The 18,925-nt window shown below is 41.1% G+C and overlaps 1 protein-coding gene across 5 annotated transcripts in view; it reads right to left on the minus strand.

Moving 5' to 3' along the window:
• Positions 1 to 18,925, minus strand: part of PLEKHH2 (pleckstrin homology, MyTH4 and FERM domain containing H2) — a 133,176-nt gene that overhangs the window by 52,171 nt on the left and 62,080 nt on the right. For all 5 annotated transcript variants that reach the window (XM_034764448.1, XM_034764446.1, XM_034764447.1 and 2 more), the window contains 9 exons: positions 17,696 to 18,678; positions 16,290 to 16,365; positions 15,728 to 15,822; positions 13,668 to 13,812; positions 9,844 to 9,980; positions 8,703 to 8,813; positions 7,429 to 7,515; positions 6,755 to 6,913; positions 3,525 to 3,605 (listed from right to left, as the gene is read on the minus strand). In XM_034764448.1, the coding sequence (XP_034620339.1) occupies positions 3,525 to 3,605; positions 6,755 to 6,913; positions 7,429 to 7,515; positions 8,703 to 8,813; positions 9,844 to 9,980; positions 13,668 to 13,812; positions 15,728 to 15,822; positions 16,290 to 16,365; positions 17,696 to 18,678 (1,874 nt within the window). The remainder of the gene's footprint in view (positions 1 to 3,524; positions 3,606 to 6,754; positions 6,914 to 7,428; positions 7,516 to 8,702; positions 8,814 to 9,843; positions 9,981 to 13,667; positions 13,813 to 15,727; positions 15,823 to 16,289; positions 16,366 to 17,695; positions 18,679 to 18,925) is intronic.

Below are 18,925 nucleotides of genomic sequence, written 5' to 3' on the forward strand. Positions count from 1 at the left end.
GTGGAGGAGGAGGGAAGGAAAAGGACACACTGCAGTTTAAAACTTTAACTCTTATTGAAGGCCAGCCTTCTGATGCTCAGGCAATCATCTGGGGTGGAGTGATGCTCCAGCAGACGGAGCATTGACTCTTGCCTTCTGTCTGCAAGCTGACGCCACCTATCATCTTCAGCCCGCCACCTCTCCTCTCGTTCATATTGTGCTTTTCTGTAGTCTGACATTGACTGCCTCCACACATTCTGCTGTGCTCTGTCAGCGTGGGAGGACATCTGGAGCTCCGAGAACATATCATCCCGAGTCTGCCGTTTTCTCCTAATTTTCACTAGCCTCTGTGAAGGAGAAACATTTGCAGCTGGTGGAGGAGAAGGGAGAGGTGGTTAAAAAAGACACATTTTAGAGAACAATGGGTACACTCTTTCACGTTAAATTTTGCTGTTCACATTACACAGCATATGTGCTTTCATTACAAGGTCGCATTTTTCCTCTTATATTGAGGGCCTGCCGGTTTGGTGTGAGAGATCACTCACGCAGTGCCAGGCAACAGATTTCGGCTTGCAGGCAGCCATGGTAAGCCACAGTCTTTTGGCTTTTTTAACCTTCTTAACATGGGGGAATGGTTTCAAACAGTAGCGCTCTCATTTCCCATACCAAGCACCCATTGGGTTGGCCATTTAAAATGGGTTTGCAATGTAAAAGGAGGGGCTGTGGTTTCCGGGTTAACATGCAGCACTAACCCAACTAACCCTCCCCCCCCCAATTCTCAGGGATGATCACTTCACCCCTCCCCCCACCGCGTGGCTAACAGCGGGGAACATTTCTGTTCAGCCGAGCAGGAACGGGCACCTCTGAATGTCCCCTTAATAAAATCGCCCCATTTCAACCAGGTGACCGTGAATTATATCACTCTCCTGAGGATAACAAAGAGCAATAAGGAATGGATGTTGTCTGCATGCCAGCAAACACCAGGACCATATGCTGCCTTGCTTTGTTATGCAATGATTCCAGACTACGTGCTACTGGCCTGGCGTGGTAAAGTGTCCTACCATGGCGGACGGGATAAGGCAGCCCTCCCCAGAAACCTTTTGCAAAGGCTTTGGGAGTACATGAAGGAGAGCTTTCTGGAGATGTCCCTGGAGGATTCCGCTCCATCCCCATACACGTTAACAGACTTTTCCAGTAGCTGTACTGGCTGCGATTGCTAGGGCAAATTAATCATTAAACACACTTGCTTTTAAACCATGTGTAATATTTACAAAGATACACTCACCAGAGGTCCCCTGTGTGCCCTCAGGGTCTGGGAGCACGCCTTGGGTGAGTTCGGGGGTTACTGGCTCCAGGTCCAGGGTGATAAACATATCCTGGTTGTTGGGGAAACCGGTTTCTCCGCTTCCTTGCTGCTGTGAGCTATCTACATTATCTTCATCCTCATCTTCTTCGTAGCCCGAACCCACTTCCCTGTGTGTTTCTCCATTGAAGGAGTCAAAGCACACGGTTGGGGTAGTGGTGGCTGCACCCCCTAGCATGGCATGCAGCTCCGCGTAGAAGCGGCATGTTTGCGGCTCTGCCCCAGACCTTCCGTTTGCCTCTCTGGCTTTGTGGTAGGCTTGCCTTAGCTCCTTAATTTTCACGCGGCACTGCTGTGCGTCCCTGTTATGGCCTCTGTCCTTCATGGCCTTGGAGACCTTTGCTAATATTTCGCCATTTCGTTTACTTCTACGGAGTTCAGCTAGCACTGATTCATCTCCCCATATGGTGAGCAGATCCCGTACCTCCCGTTCGGTCCATGCTGGAGCTCTTTTGCGATCCTGGGACTCCATCACGGTTACCTGTGCTGATGAGCTCTGCGTGGTCACCTGTGCTCTCCACGCTGGACAAACAGAAATGAAATTCAAACTTTCGCGGGACTTTTCCTGTCTACCTGGTCAGTGCATCTGAGTTGAGAGCGCTGTCCAGAGCGGTCACAATGAAGCACTGTGGAATAGCTCCCGGAGGCCAATAACGTTGAATTCCGTTCACACTACCCCAATTCCGACCCGCTAAGGCCGATTTTATCACTAATCCCCTCGTCAGAGGTGGAGTAAAGAAACCGGTTTAAAGAGCCCTTTAAGTCGAAAAAAGGGACTTAGCTGTGTGAACGTGTCCAGGCTTAATTCAATTTAATGCTGCTAAATTCAAGCTAAACTCGTAGTGTAGACCAGGCCTTAGTGTTGCTAGGATCTGGCCTTAAATTAAGAACAAACAGTAGGAGGCAACAACAGGGAGAAGAAGAAAAAAGGAAGGAAGATGGAGAAAACAATATGCCGGATCTAAGGCCCAGTGAAATCACTATCAAGCCTGGTTACATGCTTGTTTAGGAGGATAATGTATATGTACACTGGAAGTAACAATGGAGGTCCTCTGTGCTGCTTCTGCTATTTTTATTTTAATGGCTTAATGGAGTCAATAGACAGTCAACTGGCTATTGAGTTTAATTTTAACTAGGTTTGAAGTGAGTGAAATAAAATATACTGAAACTCAGGAGTTAACAATAGGATTGCTCAGATATCACCTAAAACCACATTCTCCATCTCAGCAATGGAGATGATTGGTCAGACCAGAGGGAGAACATACTGCCCCAGAAGGGGGGTGGGGCATATTTCTGATAAATGCTCCCCCATCTCAACAGGCGATGAGGTGCGATACTGGTTGGACCAGAAAAATGGATGCATCACTTTCAGAACAGGGGAACGGAATAAAGCATGTGGCCATAGATGGAGAAGCTGGGCCCCTCCTCTTCCTCAGGTTCTTGCATCCCACTGGCTGTCTGGGGGAGAGTGGGAGCTGACTGGCCCCTGTACTCCTCCTCCCAACAACCAAAACTTTTCCTTCACCGCTTCAGCTGCCTTGCCCTCCCCCGGGAACTCAATAGGTGCCCTGCCCTCCCTTTAGTTGTAGACAGTGAACTGTGCTCCCAAAAAACAGTCAGTCAAACCCACAGCAGCTTGGAATCAGGAAGGATTTTCCCCCCATTGGGCCAAATTGGTAGTGGTCCAGTGGGTTTTTCACTTTCCTTTCAGCACTGTGAAGGCACAAGTGGGGTAAACAAGAGGACCTGGATGTCTGTATATTAAGGGATGATATAGGAACATTCAGTCTGTTGCAACATGAGGCTGATGTACAGGGCAGATAAAAGCTAAAAGGGCCAGCTCCAGAGATCAATGAGACTGAAGATTTGTGCTGGTGAACCTGTAAGGAGAAACGGAGACCTGAAGTCTTTGTAGACCAAAGTCCCCCCTTTAGTACCCTGAACCCCCCTCGGGAGTGAAAGGTGAGAGGACTTAGAAGTGAGCTGAGTCCAGGGGGGCAGGCTAAAGAGTCTACCCTCAGTTATTTGTTATATGGTAGGAGCCCGTAACCCTGCAGTAGGCTCATAACCATTAATAAAGTTGCAGCCTCTCGATTAAAAATCCACCCCAATGTCTGTCTTTCATTCACCTGAGAGTCCTGAGCAAACAAGTCATATTATTTTAACCATTAGAAAGACATACCTTATCTTCTTGACTACGGAAATAGTAAAGAGTTTTTCCAACCAGAGTACACCACACTCTTTTGGAGTATCCATGTTTCACCTGAAATTACAGTACAGTTAAGTATAAATTATTTTTAAATGTAAAACTTTTTTATGAGATGGGCCCAACTTCTCACAACTCTGATGGTTGGAATAAAGAATTCCTGTAAAACATATATATATTGATAGATAGATATAAATTTGAAGCTGCATGACTTTCTGCATTACAGGCGTTAGAATTAAAGCATAACAGGCCTGAGTCAAAGCCCATTCAAAACAGCAGTAGTCTTTCCATTGGCTTTGGATCAGGCCCTAGATAGAAAAAGCTGAGGAAAAGAAAACTGGAGGGGACACTCATCAACTACTACAACTAATGATAATTAGAACTCTTATAGTGCTTTACACCCAAGAATTTCCAAGCACTTAATGAAAATTAAGTATCAAAACCCATATGAGGAAGGCAAGTCTTAACATCCCCACTTTACAGAGGAGTAAAAGCAAAGGCATAGAGAGGTTAAGTTATGTCACACAATAAGTCAGCAACAGTCAGGAGTAGAAGCTGAGAGTCATGACCCCCCAGTTCTCTGCTCTAATCACCAAATCAGATTCCCTCCCAAGCTAACTTTGACTAACATCATTCCTTTGAAGAGATGAAAACTGGCTGGTGAATGGAGTGGGATAACTGAGAGTAAAGTGCATTGTTGCCTGCTTCCCCCAGATCCATTGAGCAAATTATTACAAGGTAGTGCTTAGTGAGTGCATCTAGCACTCAAGAAGTCTGGTTATAACACAACAGCCATAGGAGCTGAAATGAAGTTCCCTACTTATGAAGTGGCATCACTAGCTTTTGGAATGGGGAAAAACATTTTAGAACAGTCTCTAGCAGTAAGGTTATTGAACTGCACAGATTAGGACAGATAGTTTCCTCCTTCCTACCTATTCTTCAATTCTCATTAAGCCACTATAAAGAATAAAACAGACAGCAGTACAATTTTTTTCAGAGACAGCAGTGAAATATAATGCTTTCTCATTGACATCACTAAAATAAAGGGATTCCCTTTCATTGATGTGACCTAGATGGGAAATCATTACACTGGCTCAATTGTTAACTTTTTAATTTATTAAACATTACAAAACTTTATATTTCTAAATAAATAAGGTAATTCAGTCTTGTATTCACTCATAAGTATCTACTGTCATTGATATTCTATTTATGACCGAAGGCAGCTGGTTTTAGAAGAGCATATGAAATGACAGTATTAATGAAACCATGAACTTGAAAATCTTATTTGTCTCAATGTTTGTACCTACTATAGTTATAAGACAAATACACTTGAAAAATAGGTAGAGAAAAAAGTTGTTCATCTCTATTTTTTCACGTTTGCTTTGTGAATTAGCCAGCATTTGGTCTACCGTCAATTAAAAAAGTTAAAATCCTAAAAAATCTGTTTTATATAAATTTTAATGAAAATATTAAAAGAATCTATGCTTTACTGTAAAAGTAAAGGAATTTAAACAAAAATAAAAGAAAAGCTACAGTTCTAATTTAAACCTATAAAATCAAACCAATTCTTCTGTTTTGTTAATGCTTTACATTTACAAATGTAAACAAATTCCACCATCACCACAAGAAAACCCTTAATGGATTTGAACAAGCTTTGGTAAAAGTTAATTGCTGGAAGGCTTCAGTAGGCTGTAGTAGCAAACCAATTCTACTCATAAGTACAAAATACTGATGACGCTGAGGAGGAGGAGGAGGAGGCACTTTGCTGTGAAACAGCTATTGTTAAAAGCAACAGAAGAACTGATTCATCTTTAAATTTAAGCTATTTTAAATTAAGAATGGAAAGAGCAGTTTCTATCACAGTGTAACACTAAACTGAATTCAAGCAGGGTAGAGAATCTGCATATCAAGTGATAAAAATAAGGAAGGTCTAGAATATGTCTGTGTAGACCAACATTACACTTTCAATGACTTTGCTATCTTAAATACACAAAGCCCCATCTTGCTACTTCAGGCACTAGGCTCAAAATTTTCAAACCCAGGTGACTAACATTACCTACATCCATGTTTAGGGTACTTAAATGAGCAGTCTGATTTTTTTTTCCAGAGGTGCTGAATGTGAGACCTAAATTTAAAAAAATTGGCCTAATTTTCTGATTACTAGGTAAATAGATTGGGTCAGATTCTCTGCTGTGCCCCAGCCCCTTTGTGCTGCTCTGGAGGTGCAAAGGGACAGGAAAGCAGCTATTTACTGCAGTGTTAAGGCTGCTGTAACCTATACTGGAGCTGGTGTGGAGTCAGGCAGAGAATCACACACTCCACACCAAGTGGAAGGCACAGCAGAGAATCTCTGCCATTAAAGGGCTTTTCCACTGGTATCAGTACAATATACAAACATATCGCATATTTAATAAGTAGTTGGAAGGTGTTTCATTCTCCACAGATCAGAGAAGAACCTAAAGGTGAAGCCCCTCGTAAACTGCAGTAGTTTCTACATTCCTGTGAATACATTAATGATACGCAGTCCAAGAGCATCTAAATCTGATGAGTAAATTAAGCTTAACATAGTATATTCCCTCACTCTACACACTATCCTCATTATCTTGAAATATCTTGTTTTGACTGCTGATGTTGGAAAAGAGAGAGCCCCCTTACACAAATGTTTAAATTGAGGCATGCACGGAATCAGGGCCCTAATGATGTGCAAACAGATAATTCAACATGGAAGCTAGTGAATCAAGTGGCCAAATGAAAAAGACTTGCCAACTTAGATTTTTATTACAGTACTAGAGGAGTAGGCAGTCCTGGTTTATTCACATTGTAAGAGATGCAACCCTGATAGCATGTCTACTTTAATCTATTTACTCTTATGCTAAATATTTATAGTACACGTACTTTTGGACTTTAATTTTGGGTGCCCCTCAAACAGCAATTTTGCAAAATCACACAAGGGCTAATGCCAAATACTGCAGCCAACTTAGATACTACTGTACAAAGAAGTTCCTGTTAAAGATCCATTCTGCTCCTGTTGAAGCCAACTGGAGTTTTGCCATTGACGTCAATGGAAGGACTGGTTACTAAAATTAGTTTACTACACATTTTATACAGTTCTTGTTGCCTTTTTTCACTTAGAGATATTAAGCAGAAATATTTTTAAAAATAAAAACAGAATAAAAATACTTTGTCAGGGAAATAAGTGTCCCTACCTTGGTCAGCAATCCTTTCATGGCTGGCTTCACATCAGGCTGTATGAAAAGTGAACTAGCAGCCTGCACTTTAAGAACATTCTGCAGTACTTTGATCCACTCTTCTAAGATGTTGGGAGAATCTGCAGTCAGGTAGTATGTTCGTTTTTCTGTGATCAACTGAATAGTGACAGAAAAGATGCCTTCAGTTCTATGAATATTATGCATTTCAACTTATTTAAACAATACACTTATTATTTACAAATACAAAATATTCGCAACATTTTTACTGTCACTTTTCAGAGTAGAACTGCTTAATGGCCATGCAGAGCAGGCAGCCCCATAGTTGATGAGATCTCATTTGAAAGATCCCCTATAGTAAATTACATGGAATTCATTTTACCTAAGTTGGAATTGCAACTGGTGGCATGTGAATCTGAGATTTCAGAGTGCTTGGAGCACAAAGCCATCCCCTCTGGGTTAATGTTACGGGTAACAATCCTATCTTCACAAGAATGTGAAAAAGATAACCCTATAGAGTCTTTTCTATCTCCAGTTTCTATGACTGAAACAATCGCTCCCCCCTCAGATGGAGGGCACTGACTGCCTTCAAAAGGAGACACATTTGGAGGAAGGGTCACTTTTAGGGGTGAAAAGAGAGGACCCTCTAAAAATACAATGAGACAAGGAAGCACCTGAACTGTTTGTTTTCCATCACCTCTTACAATGTGGCTGGATACGCTTAACTCAATTTGACCTTGTGGCTTTCGAATTACATCACTCTGTGTGAAAGAATGGGGAAAAAAGGATTATTCATCTGTAATAAAATACTGGTATAACACAACACATTTAAGACTTGATCACTGGAAGCATCCAGCACGGGGCAGGCAAACTACAGCTCGCAGGCCACATCCGACTCATCAAACCATTTAATCCAGCCCTCAGCTCCCGCCGGGGAGCGGGATCGGGGTTTGCCCCGCACCCCACGGCTCCCAGGAAGCAGTCGGCATGACTCCCACTCTAGCTCAACCCCCTCCAGCTCCTACGTAATATGTGGAGACGTGGCCAGGTGGCTCTGCATGCTGCCCTGTCCACAGGTGCCGCCCCCGCAGCTCCCATTAATCGTGGTTCCCAGCCAATGGGAGCTGCAGGGGTGGCGCCTGCGGAGGGCCAGCGTGCAGAGCCGCCTGGCTGTGCCTCGGAGCTGGAGGGGGGACATGCTTCTGGGAGCTGCTTGCGGTAAGTGCTGCCCAGAGCCTGCACCCCTGAGCCCTCCCCCTACGATCCAATCCCCTGCCACAGCCCTGATCTCCCACCCGCCCTCTGAACCCCTTGATCCCAGCCCAGAGCCCCCTCTTGTGCCCCAAGCCTGTTATGCCCAGCCCCACCCCAGAGCCCTCACCCTCCCAGTGCCCCAACACCCTGATCTCCATCCCACCCTCCAAACCCATTGGTCCCAGCCCGGAGCACCCTCCTGCACCCCAAACTCCTCATCCCCTGCCACCCGCCCAGAGCCCACACTCCCAGCCACTCACAACCCTCCCCGGTACCCCAACCCCCTGCCCCAGCCCTGATTCTCCTCCCACATCCAAATCCCTGGGTCCCAGCCTGGAGCCCCCTCCTGCACCCCAAGTCTGTCATCCCCAGCCCCACCCCAGAGCCCTCTCTCCCGTACTCCAACCCGGAGCCTCCTCCTGCACCCTGAACTCCTCATTTCTGGCCCCACCCCAGACCCTGCACCCCCAACCGGAGCCCTCACCCCCTCCCACCCCTGACCTAGCAGGTAGAGTGCCCTCAAATCGCATAAGATAAAAGTTGAGGGTGCTCAACAGTTTGAGGGACTGGGCACTTTATTATGAAATGTTTAATTTAATGTATTCAAATGAAGAAATGTATTTTTCCATCTGGCAATTTTAGAGTCATTTAGAGGAATCAGGAACTAAACAGCAAACACGTTACCCATACTCACCGGAGATTTGTAGTACAATAACTCACCGCCTTTGAGCACAAACCATCGGCGTTTCCAGGTTTTTACTTTGCCACCCATTTTTAACAAATATCCAGATTTTTCCAATGGCTCCTGATTATTTAAAATAAAAAATAAGGTATGTAATATATTATAACAAGGTATTTTGCCAAAGAAAAAATGCCTGCATGGTAAATAATTATTACAATACTTTGCCTTTTTATAGTAGAAAGATCCAGTTTTTACATGCATTAAGATTCATACATGTGAGATAAAAAAGTATTTTCCCTATTTTACAGTTAGACAGAGGTACAGAGATTTGCTCCAAGTCACACAATAAGAGCTAAGAACAGAACCCAGGACTCTTGATTCCCAGACCTAGGCTCTAAGCATTATACAACATTTTAATTAAATAATAATGAAAACATTCCACATAAAGTTTGTAATTTTAAAACTATATATGCTCAACCCCTAACTTCTGAGCCTAACCTACTGAACAGTCCCAGAAAAGTGTAATTCCGCAGCTGCACACAAACACACCTTCAGTGCAAACTCCGGCAAAATAAAGCTCAAAGTTTTGCTCTATGTCAGGAATTGAGTGATATGGTCCTCATCCCCAATCAGCCAAGGGGCTTGGATACCCAGGCCACCACCATTAATACAAGCCGTAGTGAGGAATACAGATGCAGCCTGTTACCCTACACTGTAGGTCTGGAGTCTGTGATCTGTGCAGCCTGCGGACCCACTGACCACACATCTGAGATATGCTCACAGTCCCCCACATCCTATGTGAGGAAGTTGCGGACACCGCATCCATGGATATCTTCTGTACTTTGTACAGGGTGGTACGTAATTCTCCCCACCCCGGACTCTCTAGGGGGGTCTCTGCTGTTGCTGCTGCTGAGGCCGCCCCTCTGTAAACCCAACCTGGTTCTTCTACGCTGTGTTTAGATATTTCACACTCAATAGGTCACCCCAAGTGTCTGATTTGTTACAGTCAGCATATGGGTCATTTAATGAATCTGAACACATTGCTACTTGTAATCATTCCACTGTGTGCTAAGCAAACTTAGTACTGGGCTTGGTTAACATTCGGTGTAGAAGAAAGAAATACTATTATTCTTTGCATAACTTTGGTACTCACATTTTTTCCATTATCACTAGATGAGGAACAGGTTTTAGGGAGTTTCTGCTCTGGCTCTGAATAGTCTGTATCTGTTGAGTAGGCATCAGGGGGAATAGCATAGTCGCTTTCTGAGGTCATAGAAGACAAAGACACACCTGAGCGAAAAAGCAAAAAAGATGCCATGTATATATTTCTTGCCATCGTATTTTAGACATAAAAAATCGGGAATGGGTATGGAGGGAACAGCCGAGCTGGGAGTTGTTGACAAGCTAAAATATTAATAGCATTCCAGTGGGAATTAAATATTTTTGATGAGAATATTAAGCAGTGCAAGTAAATTCCTTAAAAGTAATATCAAAGTGTTTATTTAGGAATTTGGAAATGCTCCTGGCACATAAACATAAAGAATGCAAGGAGCAATGTGAAAAATGTCATGTTCAAGAACATGATTAAAAGCAATTTAATATTTACAGGTTGTAAAATATTCTTAAATTTCAACTTATCTGAACTCAAAGCAGAATGTATATTGGGATAAATTAAAATTCCTCATATGGTACACAGTTTTCAGCTACTGGAAAATAATTATTTAAACAGACCATTGTAAGTCATCAACTTTGGAAGGCTTATTTGACTTCAAAGTGAATCTGCAGCCACTGAAATTTACAGGGATCGATTCTTGGTTCCTCTGTGCAACTGCAGCAATGTAAAGGTCATTAGAATGCTGTAGAAACTCCCGGAGAAAACCTTACAGCATAAGTGGATTCCCAAATGATGTAGAATTGCTGCAAAAACATTATCCTTCCATCTCTACACCCCCAGCATTAGGGGCAAGCCAGAGCACTCCATACTTTAGCTATTCTCAGCTGGTGGAGAGCACCCAGGGAGCCATACCAGCCAGAGCACAAGTTAGAGCGGCCCTAAGGCTGCCAGGAGCCCATCATTAATGTCTTCACTTCCATAAATCAGGTTCATGTATATGACAATGTCTCTTTGTCACTCTCTAATCTTCAAAAACAGTGTTCTCTAACTCCATCTCTCTCTGACAATGTGCATAAGAGAATGATCCTCAGCACCCTAACAATCAAATTGAATTAAACCATGAAACGGGGATCCACAATATGAACAGGCTGTTAGTTATGAATTAAAACTAAAATTATTCCAAACAGGTGTGCAAACACTCCAGTAAGAAACAAAAATATAATACTGCCATATCCTGTTATCACTGCTTCATCTAAGAGCAAGATATCGGGAGAATCTTACTTTCAAAGGAACAAAATTCCAAAGGAAATAATTCAGTGATTCCATAAAACCTCCAATTGACTACACTTGCCCATAATTTTAACAGCCACAGATCAAATATTAATTTTCTACCCAAAACACATTGAAGCCCATATTCCTTACAATCAAATGGGACTACTTAATGACTTATGAATGAAGGAAAATATTTAGAATCTTGTTTAAAACACTTAAATGTTTATATATATATCTTTTAAATGCCATCAGATTTAATTAGTTCTGTTAAATCACCACACTTAAGAGTTCTGCAGTAGATCACTAGCATTTCTGTACATCATATTACGTCTCTGTCTATTTTTTGGTGATCAAGTGTAGGCTCTTCATGCTAAACTATACATAATTTTTCTTTACTTCTTTTTCTTTATCTGGTCCTCTCAGGTAGTTGCCTGTATAGTAGATGAATTGTCCAAAGGTCTGTCATGTGGTTAGATTGTAGATGGGCTGTCTAGGTTGCCTTTCCCTGCCACTCTTATTTTCTTTGACTTGCAATGAATGTGGGAAATTTTTGTACTGAGTCAGTTATGAATAAGAGCCTGTGCAAATTTTTCCCTGCTAAAAAACTGTGTATTCAAATCCTGTTTCAGAATAAAAAAAAGTTTTAGCCCATGTCCACCTGCTTCTATGAAAAACCACATCCGATTTTTCCCCTGAATGATTCACTAATATTAAAACAAACTCTTTGCTTATTCATCATAATGGAAAAAACCACTCATTTTCAAATGTGAAACAGTTTCCTTTTGAAAAGATTTACTTAAATCTACTGTTCAACTTTGAAGAGTTACTGTGTAACATTTGCACTGTAGCATTCTGTTTATTTTGTTTGATTAATTCCATATATTAGCTGATTTTACAAATAAAAATATTGTTTTTGTAACTTCCAGACCTGCAAATTCATCTGGGTTTTGAGAGTCAAGCTGGGCTCTTTCCTCCTAACATAATATCAGTAATTATGATACTATAGGCCAGTATACCCTTAGTTTTACCTGTGCAATCCCACAATCTTCAAATTATGCATTATAAATTAGAACTCATGCTAAAGGCTGTGAAGAAAGACTTCTGAATGTGAAACAATGCAGGGCTATCTTCTTGAGTCTCCAGAGAGACAGCATGAAACAATGGGCCAGATTCCATTATTGCCTACAATATTGTAAATCCGCAGTGATTCTAATCCATTCAACTAAGTTAGATAGGTGCAGAAACTAGCCTGAGAAGCAATTCAGGCCCAAAGCTTCGACAGATATCAATTTAGCTATCAGCGAAGATAAATCTGGCAGGGAAGTGAGGGAAAGACTTTAAGCCCTTTTACACTAGTGAAATCCAACTACAGCATGGATTTGCACTGGCACAGCATAGGTGTAGCTATATAGGTGTAGCTACATCAGTGCAAGTAAGCCCTTAGATATCTTAGAGGGCAGTGGGCATGGTAGAGAAATTTGGTATGAGAGAAACAAACCCAGCCAGGGAGGGCTTCAATACTTGCCAAAATAGGAGCACTTTAACAGTTATATTCTGTTTCACCCTATTAGAGGACCAACCAACCAAACCAAATTGGGGAGAAAGAATTAGGTTAAGGACAATTCTAGAAAACAAGAATGTTGTATACATTCTATGCAAGGCACATCATTATTGTGGAAACTTAACGGGGGCCTGTGGTTGGCACTCAGATTCTGTTAATCCATTGACTACATGTGCCTGAGGGTGACATAAGTGAAACTCTAGTTAGTTAGCCACTGACCTTGTCCAATCAGAGTTAGTAAATAACAATAATATTTTGATATCTGTAACACTATATTATCAGAGGATCTCAAAGCAATTTACCAACAGAAAAGAAAGCCTCACTTCACCCCTGTGAGGTAGGTAAGTGCTATTCCCTTTTTGCAGATGGGGAAAACACAAGCAAATGGAGGGTAATAGACACTTGTGTGCCAGGGACTAACTTCAGCTCAGCCTCTTCCTCTCTTTGCACAGGTCTCAGGGGACGCACTATAAAACTGACTGCTTTAGAGGCAGAGAGGATGGAGAATGCCTTTAAGAAGGTGGGCTTCACACTCTGAGGTCACAGAACTGAACTGAATTCCTCTGCTGTCTGATTAGGTTAAATTATTACTTTTGTGTTATAAACTTAAGGAAAAGATTTTGCTGACTCTCACTATATTTTTCTGCTGAGTTATTCCATCTAGTTACAGTCAAAAGTCACAGAAAATCCATGACAGGGCAGGGAACAGAACCCAGATCCCCTGACACCGCACCTTGTGCTTTAATCACAAAATCATCTTTCCCCTCAAACGACAAGAAGATACTACAGCAATGCCTTAGAAATACATATAAGTATTGATAATCATAAAAAGGAAAGCTACCCATTCTCCTGCCAGTTTGCTTTGGTTTTAGCTTTGATATGTGAAAAGTATAACAAACGAGCTAGACCCATGTTCAAGGCATCCATATTTTCAAAAGGAGAAATCCATTGATATAAAGAATAAACATTGCACATGCTACAAAATCATATTAAGCGTCTCAAAATATTTGTTTTTATGGTTTCTGCCCACCTCGTTTCATGGCCCTGGGGCTACCTGGGCCACTTCTACTTCGAGAGTCTGATTCTGAGGTTCGTGAGCTGGATCGGGAGCTGTCTTCTTCCTCTGATCCTGAAGAGTCATCTAAGAATGGTCTGTTGCTTATTTGAGTTGCTTTCTACAGAAATTAACACACATTCTTTGAAACTTTATGCAAAATATACTACTTTATGGACGTATTTATTTTATTGGCTTTTAAAACAGCCTACTGTTGCAACAGGCACTATAGATGCCTATCATGCTAAAGATTTAATTGCAACAATTAAAACAAAGCAAAACCAAATCAAACCCCTACCACCGATGATATACATCGCCCACAATAAAGGGTGGTATAAATACTAAAAGTATTGGCACTAGGATTGTTGCCAGGAAATCTTACTAGGCCAACTACCACAAGAGATGTAAAACAAAACAAAAAAAATGCAAATTAAACCAGCTTAAAAATACCTAAACTTTACCTTGTGCCCCAGTACCCACCAAACTTTCTCTCTGGTGCACGAACAAGAAAACATAAGTATGAGGATGAGTATATTTCACTTTACAAATAAAACTCAGAGGGTATGATTTAGCAGCCACCTATGGTCTAAGTTCTGCTTGAAGGCGTGCACTACTGCCTGTTAGAGAACCTGCGTTCCGGCAGACTGAGGTGGAGTCAGGTTGGCTAACTCAAAACTCTGGTGAGGCTTCTCTATAGGCCCTCAATGAAATTAACACTGGGAGAATGTTCTGAGCCAGGGCTAAAAGTGAGACAGCCACTGATCCAACATTAAACATGCATGTACAAATGACTCCTGTTCTTGGCAGGAATCATTTGCACGGCAGGGTGTGTTTGGGGTCACTCCTTGACAGAATACAGAAACTCATTAATGCTTTTGCAGCATGTGTATCTGCTAGGGTTGCCAACTTTCTGACCGAACAAAACCAAACACGCTTGCACCGCCCCTTCTCTGAGGCCTCCACCCCGCTCACTCCATCCCGCCCCCCGTCGCTTGCTCTCCCCCATGCTCACTCGCTCATTTTCACCAGGCTGGGAAGGGTTTGGGAGGGTCCCTTTTCGACCAGGTGTTCAGTTGAAAACTGGACACCTGGCAACCCTAGTTTCATCAGGAAAGGGTATTCTGCTCAATTACAATATTTGGCTCTGTATGACATGATCCTGTACATTCAATAGTTACACTGGCAAGTAATGGGCTTTGTGCAGGGGGCAATCAGTAGCAACAATCTGTAGCAATCAGCCCTCCTTGTCCCAGGTTATAAAATGCGAGCGGAGCCACTCCACAGATCCTACTGCAGCTTTTCATGGAGGGGGTGGGTTTGGCTCCCATTTACATCAGATCCACCAGTCACATAGCTCTGCCCTGCCACACCCCAAATTCCTCTGCATGCTACAGCAGATAAAGCTCTCATGCAGCACAGCTCCATGGCATATGGAGGATAGGGATGGCCTTTATGGGCCCTTAGCCTCTGCATTATCTCTGCACAGCACTGGAACTCTACTGGTTCCACTGCATTTAGATTGTACTGCAGTTCTTTCTTGGGCCCCAGGATTCGGCACATAAGTAGCAATATTCAACTGAAACCCCCCAACACCTATCTATTACATCATTTCTGTTTAAAAACATACATCTCTTCAAATTACAAGAGGCTGCCAGGAAACAAATAATGTTCTGATTAGATTCTGCAAGCTTCTGAAAACAAATAGCTTTGGCATTGACACAAAGATCCTTCTAGATCTAAACTTGTAATTACAGCATTGCAAACAATGCAGTTCTTTCAATAATTAACAAGCCCTGGGAAAACCAGTAAGGGCCACAACAAAAATTGACAGAGGCTTGTAACACTTTATAAGCAACAACAATTTATTTTCTGGACATCTGAAATTTCCATTACTTCTGGGTTTTTTATGGTCTCTAAACATGATCTTATGACAAATTTGGCAACATGCCATCAAGCATAAAATGCCAAGTTCTTGAACGTGGAGCCTAACAGTATGGCTTTTCACACAACTTTCTTTTAAACAACAATAAAATTACCCCTTTCAGAGTTGTGTAGACTGGAGTGGTCATGTTCTTGTATATCAAAGAAGTGTATAGTCCAGATATGGTATACGAAGTTATAGAAGCAGTACCTGAAATACAGAGCATAAAACACATTTCTTTAAAATTACCCTTCAAAATTATTTAAGACATTTGGTTGGATTCTGATGTCACACCACTGTAGTTTTATTGTCTTCACTTCAGTTACTCCTAAATTATACTGGAGTAATGGGGTATGAGAAAATCATAATCATGACCACTAGTCTTTTTGTAATGTAAGTACATTCTCTCTCTTTTGATGTCTGATTATATAATCTTCACCAAGAATTCCAAAGAAAGTTATAGGGAATTAAGGACTATAATGAATTTGTACTTAAGAGGCAAGTATTCAAGAATAGGTGATAGAAATAATGGAAAGGTTAAATCTGTTTTACCATATCTTAAAGAAAAAATCCAAAGAACTCTTCAGAGGCATATTTTAGAGGCGCCTGGGACAACTGGCCCCTTATAAATTACAGTAAGCAGAGGATTTTGGCTGTTGGTACAAAGACCCACTTACTTTTGTTAAAAGAGTCCATGTTGAAAGCTTCAGACATTCGTAAACCTGACTTGGCTACAGCATAAATTCTGCTTTCCTAACATAAAAGCAGAGATGTTTTACTGTAGATATTAGGAAATGAAAGGTATATCTTTCTCAAACCTCCCCTTTGCCCTCACACTGCTACAAATATGTGATATAGCAGAGTTATCAATGGTGGCTGAAATGTGACATTGTCTACACCACTCACCAGACCAGTGGTTTCTTTCAACCTTTTCCCATACAACTCCTTCCTGTGTACTAGGGAGTTCTTTGTTTTGAATACTAAAATCAGTTCCTCAAAGAGTAACTGGGAGAGGACATTCTATACTATAAGACTAGATGTTATCTACAAAGGGAGGCTATGGAAGTAGCTTTTCACCAAAAGCCTTTCAAACTATGGTAGCAAAAATCCATAATGAAAAACTTCACATGCACAAACTGTTAAAGTAACATTAAAGTATAGTTCATCTCTGACCTAACCCCACAGCACCAACAGGCCAGGTACTTGTATTACCCTATGATTTCAGATTCTGCACTAGGTGGGCATAACAAGGTAAATCATTGGCAAGAGAAGACTTTACATTCTCAGCCTGGAAGGAGCTGGCTCAGAACTAAATAATTTTAAGGAGACAATACTTTAAACAAAGTATTAATGTCTGACCCCTTGTGTCATGATGTAAAATTTGTATATTAATTCTCTTACATTTTAAAACATTTTTTTTTAAATATCTCATTGGAAGTGTAAAATTCTTCTGTAATCAGTGAATTACTACTACTACAGATTAAGAAATTTCTCTGAACAACTGATGGGACTAACAACTTCTTTAAATATGGTCTGTTGTGCCAATCTATATTTACAATTCTTTAATTCACAAATTATTGGCCTGGATTGTATTGCCTAGTTTTTAGAGCAAAGGACTTGGAACCAGGACTCTTAGGTTATACAGTCATAAAAAAAAATTAGTGGTTAGAGTCATTATCTAACTGTGTGTGCAGAAATGAACACATGAAAATTAGATATGACTTTTTCAAAAATTGGTTCTCTACATACAAAAAAATGGCTATGTATTTTTATATGGCATTTTCAAAGCAAAGAGCTCATCAGCCCATGAATAGGAGAATGGCTGTTGAATGTATGCCATTTAAATATTTCACTGATATGATTTATTCCGTATTCTTCTGCAAAAGAAAAAATACAAGATCCTAGAATAGGTGTTAAAATTGAACTTGATTCTGAGGAGCTAATAATCTCAGTTGGTGTTCAGCCAACAAATCATATTCCCACCATAGACACAGGGAATGAGAAAGGTACAGGAGAGAAAAGTGTAATAAAAGCAACAAAATGAGTTAATTTAAATCAGTAAAAAATATTTAATTATATTTACCCAGGAGGGGAATCGATGCAGAGGAGGAGTAGGGGGTTTGTTGCTAATTGCCTTCCTTGTTATATCACTGGACTCCTGGTCTTCTGCACTCTGTGCCTCAAAAGAGTCATAGGTAAATGCTCCATCATAATCAATCTCCATTTTCTCTAAAATATCAGTATTTTCCCCATCCACCAGGTCGATGTCTGTTTCCTGAGGTCTCAAGGGCCGTATCATGCTTATAGCATTTCTATTTCTATCAAACATTCTGTCAGAACTCAGCTGGGGTTGGCTTAAGTGCTTTTTTGCCAATGCTACACTTATACTAAAAACGTTGGGAGTCCGCAACTTTGGAGGTGGCAAATTTGATGGAGAATTTGATTGTGTCACACACTGAGAATCTGTTGAAGATGTCACGACTGGATGCTTAGGTATTAGAGCAGGGGTTAAAATTGGACTTGGGGTATTTGCTTCACTGGATGAGGATGAATAATCTAATCTCTGAGACTGAAATTTCTTATTCAGTTCATCTGAAGAGCTATCTTGGTCTTTTCTACATAAGGCCTCAGAATTGCTCTTTCCAAGTGAATTGTTCTGACTTTTCCGCTGAGATCCTTGCTGCCAACAATACAGCTTTTTGTGCTCAGATCTCTGAACTGCAAAACTCTCCTCTTCAAATAAAGAACTACTATCGTCAGATGCTGTCAAATACATTTCACTCCCAATTCTGCTGTATCTTGTGCTTTCTTCAGATGTCTGACTTGAAAGGGTAGATGCACGCCTGGATTTTGGTCTTCTATTACCTCCTTCATCCTCATCTGAGCTCCAGTCACTTCCTGTAACGCATGAGTTCTTTGATATACTACTATCTATATCTTTTGATGAATAGCTTGTTCTTGCATTTTTATTTTGTTCTGATCCACAGGAGCTTTGTTGTAATGACCTCTGACCTTTATTGCTCTCATGTGCAAGAGCAGCAAGAGATGTTTGCTGGATTTTTTTCTCTAGAAAAGAAATACATGAATTTGACAAAATTACTTTTAATAAATTTAGCTGTTAAAACAATTTATAATCAGAACTGCAAGTTTAATGTAGTTAAAGTTAAGTTCATTTAATTTTTGGTGGATGTTGTAAAAACAAACCTGAAGGAAAATACTACACATATTCTGCAATGTCAATAGGGATAGTTATGAATATATACTTGAAAGAAAGTAGAAATGGCATTTACCAAGGAACTGTAACAGAAACCAT

The sequence above is a fragment of the Trachemys scripta genome, chromosome 3, assembly GCF_013100865.1.
Source record: "Trachemys scripta elegans isolate TJP31775 chromosome 3, CAS_Tse_1.0, whole genome shotgun sequence".
Classification (NCBI taxonomy): domain Eukaryota; kingdom Metazoa; phylum Chordata; order Testudines; family Emydidae; genus Trachemys; species Trachemys scripta.